The following is a 5,976-nucleotide window of genomic DNA, read 5'->3' as shown; positions in this document are numbered from 1 at the left end:
GCTCTTCCTTACTGCTTGTCACCTGAATGAAGAGGCTGAACCTTCTCTGTCCCCGTTTGTTTTTCCACGTTCCCATTGGCAGTGTCCCCTCTAAGCTGAGTTATGTGAGCCAGCTCACAGTTTTTTAGCCTCTGGCTCACACCTTTTTGCCTTAGCTCGGGAAGGGATGGGCTCCAGAGCAAACTAATTGATGCAGTAGCCAAATGGCTCGCTCAAAACTTTAATGCCAGGAGCTCACAAAGTAGAATTTTGCTCACAAGACTCCACAGCTTAGAGGGAGCATTGCCCATCGGGCGTCTTTTTGTTTCACTCCTTTTTGGGGGGGCGGTGTCTGATGTTTTGGATTTGGTTTTTTTAACGTCGTAAACGTAACAAGCAGAGTGGGGAGGGGAAGGTGACAGTTTGACGGCTTGCTGCCGAAGGCTTTCGCAGCCGGAGTGTATTCGTCGTCGTAGATTTTCCGGGCCGTGGGGCTGTGGTCTTGGCATTGTAGGACATGACGTTCCACCAGCAGCGGTGACTGGCATCCTCAGAGGCATAACACGGAAAGATGGAGTACTCTCTGGGTCAAGGTGAGAAGAAAAAGGGTAGGCAGGTAATTTATGTCCACTCAGGAAGGTGAACATAAGAACGTAAGAGAAGCCAATGTTGGATCGGGCCAATGGCCCATCCAGTCCAACACTCTGTGTTTTCAATTTCCTTCCTAATAATCCCGAGCATAGCGTTGGCCTTTTTTATTGCAGTCGCATACTGTCTAGACCAGGGGTGTCAAACATGCGGCCCGGGAGCCGGATCAGGCCCCCGGAGGGCTTCTATCAGGCCCGCAGTGGAACTGGCTGTCTTCTGCTTCTTCTTCCAGTTCTGCTGCTGCTGCTGCGTCATTGTAGGTTTGCAGCTTACAGATACACACCTGAACAGCGTACTCAAGGTTGCAACAGCACAGACATTTTGATGCAATAATTCAGAGCAAGAGGGGTCAGTTATATCAGACACTGTTAAATAAACAAAATATGGCAAGAGGGCTAATGTTTTAAGCGTGTTTTTATTTTAAGGGGAAAAAACCACCATTGTGTTTGTGTCCTTTATAAATAATCTCCACTCCCTGGCATTACATTTTATGACACACACGGCCCGGCCCAACAACGTCTCATTTATGTCAGATCCGGCCCGCATAACAAATGAGTTCGACACCCCTGGTCTAGACATTTTCATGGAGTTATCTACTACGACTCCAAGATCTCTCTCTTGGTCAGTCTCTGCCAGTTCGGACCCCATCAACGTGTATTTATAGTTAGGATTTTTGGCTCCAGTGTGCATCATTTGAACCCCGTTTGCCACGTTGACGCCCACTTGCTCATCCTCGACAGATCCCTTTGGAGTGCCTCACAATCCTCCCTGGTTCTCGCCACCCTGAACAACTTCGTGTCATCTGCAAATTTAGCCACTTCACTGCTTACTCCCAACTCCAAATCATTAATAAACAAAGAGCATCGGACCGAGTACTGATCCCTGCGGTACCCCACTGCTTACCACCCTCCACTGAGAAAATTGCCCATTTATACTCACTCTCTGTTTCCTATTAATTAGTGGGGTAGGGCTGAGTCATTATAAATTTTCTTCTCACCTCGACACAGAGAGTACTCCCTCTTTCCGTGTTATACCTCTGAGGATGCCAGTCACAGCTGCTGGCGGAACGTCAGGTCCTACAGCGCCAAGACCACAGCCACACAGCCTGGGAAATCTACAACAACTAATTTAACTGTTGTCCGTTTTCACAACGGAGGCTGGAAAACAGCATTTTCCTTCTCTGGCAGAGAGTGGCCCCGTCGGAAATTGGACATGTCTCCTCCGATCGCTGCCCCCTAACTCTTCACTCAGCCTTAACCACCACCCCCTGCAATCTACAATTAGTATTACTCCGACTCTTTGTACTTCATGCATTGTCCACTTTTCTTGCTGAGATGCTGGGAAGACGACAGGACAGAAGCCCACCAACAAACAGTGCAGTAAGATGAGGATTAGGACACAATGCAAGGAACAAACTAAAGCAGGTAGACGATACCGGAAACAAGGAGGATTCACTCTTAGACCCAGGGACGTCTTGTGCAGAGCGATGTTTCCACGCAGGGGAGGAGCCATACCGGCTGGCCATCGACCTGGGGCCGGGAGCCTAAACCGTGTCCATGTCCCGAGTCCCGGACGGCCTTCATCACACTGATGGCTTCCCCTTCCTCCTTCCTGCCAGGTTCTTCCCGGACGCCGAGTCTCAGCGGCCCCTTGTACCCCGGCCAGCCCTATGGCGAGCAGCCGGTTAAAAAGGTGGAGCCCATGTCGGAGGGGAAGGTAGGTGTGAACCACCTGGTCTGGGAACGGTAAGGCACAGGGAAACAAACCTGACCCAAAAACTGGGATCAAGAACCACAAGGGTAAGAAAGGAGTCTGATCAAGGGCCAGTATTAAAAACCTAGTGGAAACTTATAATTTACCAGGGCTATTTTGGGGCAGGAACGCACAGGAACGGAGTTCCGGCTGGCTCCCAAGTTGGCCACGCCCAGCAGGAGCTCATTAGCATAACAGGCCACGCCCGACAGCCGAAACTCATTAGGACTGGCTACAATTAGGGGTGTGTGGCCTAACATGCAAAAAGCCCTGGGTTTTGACAACAAACAAGATAAAGAGAATAAGAAGCAAAAGGTGGGTGTGGCTGGATGACCACGCTTCTGGTAACATGGGGGTGTGGCCTAATATGCGAATGAGCTGTGCTGTCATGGGTGTGGCCTGATATGCTAATGAGTTCCTGCTGTTGGGTATGGCCTATTATGCTAATGAGTTCCTGCTGGGCTTTTTCTACAAAAAAAGCCCTGTAATTTACAAAAATACATGTATTTATTAGAAAGACAGTTTAAAACATATAAGGGCCCAATGAAAAGCTCGTTAAAAAGTATTAGTGGCCTAAACACCAGGGCCGATACGCACGACCAGTGTTCCCTCTGAGCTGAGTTAGTGCGAGCCAGCTCACAGTTTTTTAGCCTCCAGCTCACACATTTTTGGCTTCGCTCAGGAAGGATGGCTCGAGAGCAAGCTAATTCAGGCAGCAGCCAAACCCCTCGCTCACAACTTTAATACCAGTAGCTCACAAAGTAGAATTTTTGCTCACTAGACTCCACAGCTTAGAGGGAAGATTGCACACGACCTGACGCACTTCCGCCCTATTGGGGCCTTCTTCAGAGGTCAAACAGTATTGAGGTACATGTAACTTTAATACATATTACAATAAGATAACCAATAAGTGAATACTGGACCAAGAAAAGGAAGGTTAAGCAGCAAAATCTACAGACACAAGACAAAGATGTTTGTGTGGTCTGGGAGACCAGCCTCGCCGTAGAAGAAGAAGAGATTGGATTTATACCCCGCCCTTCACTACCCAAAGGTGTCTCAGAGCGGCTGACAAACTCCTTTCCCTTCCCCTCCCCACAACAGACACCCTGTGAGGTAAAAGAAGAAGAAGAGATTGGATTTATACCCCGCCCTTCACTACCCAAAGGAGTCTCAGAGCGGCTCACAAACTCCTTTCCCTTCCCCTCCCCACAACAGACACCCTGTGAGGTAAAAGAAGAAGAAGAAGAAGAGATTGGATTTATACCCTGCCCTTCACTACCCAAAGGAGTCTCAGAGCAGCTGACAAACTCCTTTCCCTTCCCCTCCCCACAACAGACACCCTGTGAGGTAAAAGAAGAAGAAGAAGAGATTGGATTTATACCCTGCCCTTCACTACCCAAAGGAGTCTCAGAGCGGCTGACAAACTCCTTTCCCTTCCCCTCCCCACAACAGACACCCTGTGAGGTAAAAGAAGAAGAAGAAGAGATTGGATTTATACCCTGCCCTTCACTACCCAAAGGAGTCTCAGAGCGGCTGACAATCTCCTTTCCCTCCCCCTCCCCACAACAGACACCCCGTGAGGTAAAAGAAGAAGAAGAGATTGGATTTATACCCTGCCCTTCACTACCCAAAGGAGTCTCAGAGCGGCTCACAAACTCCTTTCCCTTCCCCTCCCCACAACAGACACCCTGTGAGGTAAAAGAAGAAGAAGAGATTGGATTTATACCCCGCCCTTCACTACCCAAAGGAGTCTCAGAGCGGCTGACAAACTCCTTTCCCTTCCCCTCCCCACAACAGACGCCCTGTGAGGTAAAAGAAGAAGAAGAAGAGATTGGATTTATACCCTGCCCTTCACTACCCAAAGGAGTCTCAGAGCGGCTCACAAACTCCTTTCCCTTCCCCTCCCCACAACAGACACCCTGTGAGGTAAAAGAAGAAGAAGAAGAGATTGGATTTATACCCCGCCTTTCACTACCCAAAGGTGTCTCAGAGCGGCTGACAAACTCCTTTCCCTTCCCCTCCCCACAACAGACACCCTGTGAGGTAAAAGAAGAAGAAGAAGAGATTGGATTTATACCCTGCCCTTCACTACCCAAAGGAGTCTCAGAGCGGCTGACAATCTCCTTTCCCTCCCCCTCCCCACAACAGACACCCTGGGAGGTAGGCGGGGCTGAGAGAGCTCTGACAGAAACTGCTCTTTTTTTCAAGAACAGCTCTTATCAGAACTATGGCTTGCCCAAGGTCATCCAGCAGGCGCAAGTGGAGGAGCGGGGAATCAAACCCGGTTCTCCCAGATTAGAGTCCGCGCACTTCACCACTACACCAAACTGGTGGTGTGGCCGTAAGCCAAGCCTCCCTCGTCCCCCTTAGTCGGCCCCCGCATGGATACTGCCGAGGTTACAGAGAGATGAATGCGGTGCTCAGGGTTAGCAGGGCAGCCGCACCACCGTCAACGTCCAGCGACAGCAGCTCACGACAAGTCCGTTCCGGCCGACGCTTCGCCCTCCTAACTGCCAGGGCTCAGGGCCAAGGGAGAACTGGTTTAGAAAGGGGATCAGGCAGGTGCAGACAGACAGATAGCATGGCTCCCCTCCATTATCTCCCTCTTCCCCCCTTCCCCTAGAGCTCGGAGGCCGTATACCAGTGGCTTTACAAGTTCCAGCTGCAGCTCTACGCCTCCAACTTCATCAACGCCGGGTACGATATCCCCACCATCAGCCGGATGACGCCGGAGGTGAGGAAAAACTGACGGCATTTTGTTAAAGTTTTTATGTAATTATTTTCAAGTTAACGGCTGTGTGCCCCTAGAGTATGGTATCCAGGGCTATTTTTGGGCAGGAACGCACAGGAACGGAGTTCCGGCTGCCTCCCAAGTTGGCCACGCCCAGAAGGAACTCATTAGCATAATAGGCCACACCCAACAGCAGACACTCATCAGGATTGGCTACATTAGGGGTGTGTGGCCTAACATGCAAAGGAGTTCCTGCTACAAAAAAAGGCCCTGGGTTTGGACAACAAACAAGGTCAACAGAATAAGAAGCAAAAGGTGGGTGTGGCTGGATGACCACTCTTCTGGTAACATGGGGGTGTGGCCTAATATGCCAATGAGTTGGTCAGAGGTGTGGCCTAATATGCTAATGAGTTCCTGCTGTTGGGTGTGGCCTATTATGCTAATGAGTTCCTGCTGGGCTTTTTCTACCAAAAAAGCCCTGATGGTATCCAACTACGTTACTAACTGATTGGTGCTGGTTACGTACCGAAATAAAATGAACTGAACTGATTGCATTTTGGGTGGGGGGCACACAACGGTGGGCAGGTTGTTTCATGTAGTTGCTGCTTCCCTTTTCTTTTGGTCTTTTTGCATTTTGTGTGTGTGTGTGTGTGTGTGCGCCCGTGCCTCGAAGTCATGGCGACCTCTGGCAACCCCTGAAATCATAGTGTTGGAAGGGACCTCAAGGGTCATCTAGTCCAACCCCCTGCACAATGCAGGAAATTCACAAACACCTCCCCCTCCACACACACACACACCCAGTGACCGCTGTTCCACGCCCAGACCCTGCCCCTATTGGGGCAAGGGAAAGAATTGAGCCCCCTCCA

General features: G+C 50.2%; 1 protein-coding gene across 1 annotated transcript in view; it reads left to right on the top strand.

Annotated features, from left to right (window-relative positions):
• Positions 1 to 5,976, top strand: part of CASKIN1 (CASK interacting protein 1) — a 47,892-nt gene that overhangs the window by 31,805 nt on the left and 10,111 nt on the right. The window contains exons 14-15 of the mRNA XM_015429026.1: positions 2,246 to 2,343; positions 5,003 to 5,113. Of these exons, the coding sequence (XP_015284512.1) occupies positions 2,246 to 2,343; positions 5,003 to 5,113 (209 nt within the window). The remainder of the gene's footprint in view (positions 1 to 2,245; positions 2,344 to 5,002; positions 5,114 to 5,976) is intronic.

This window comes from Gekko japonicus, unplaced genomic scaffold (genome assembly GCF_001447785.1).
Source record: "Gekko japonicus isolate JY-2015 unplaced genomic scaffold, Gekko_japonicus_V1.1 scaffold1395, whole genome shotgun sequence".
NCBI classification, from domain to species: domain Eukaryota; kingdom Metazoa; phylum Chordata; class Lepidosauria; order Squamata; family Gekkonidae; genus Gekko; species Gekko japonicus.
The sequence above is the reverse complement of the archived record's forward strand: the minus strand, read 5'-3'. Positions and strand labels throughout refer to the sequence as shown.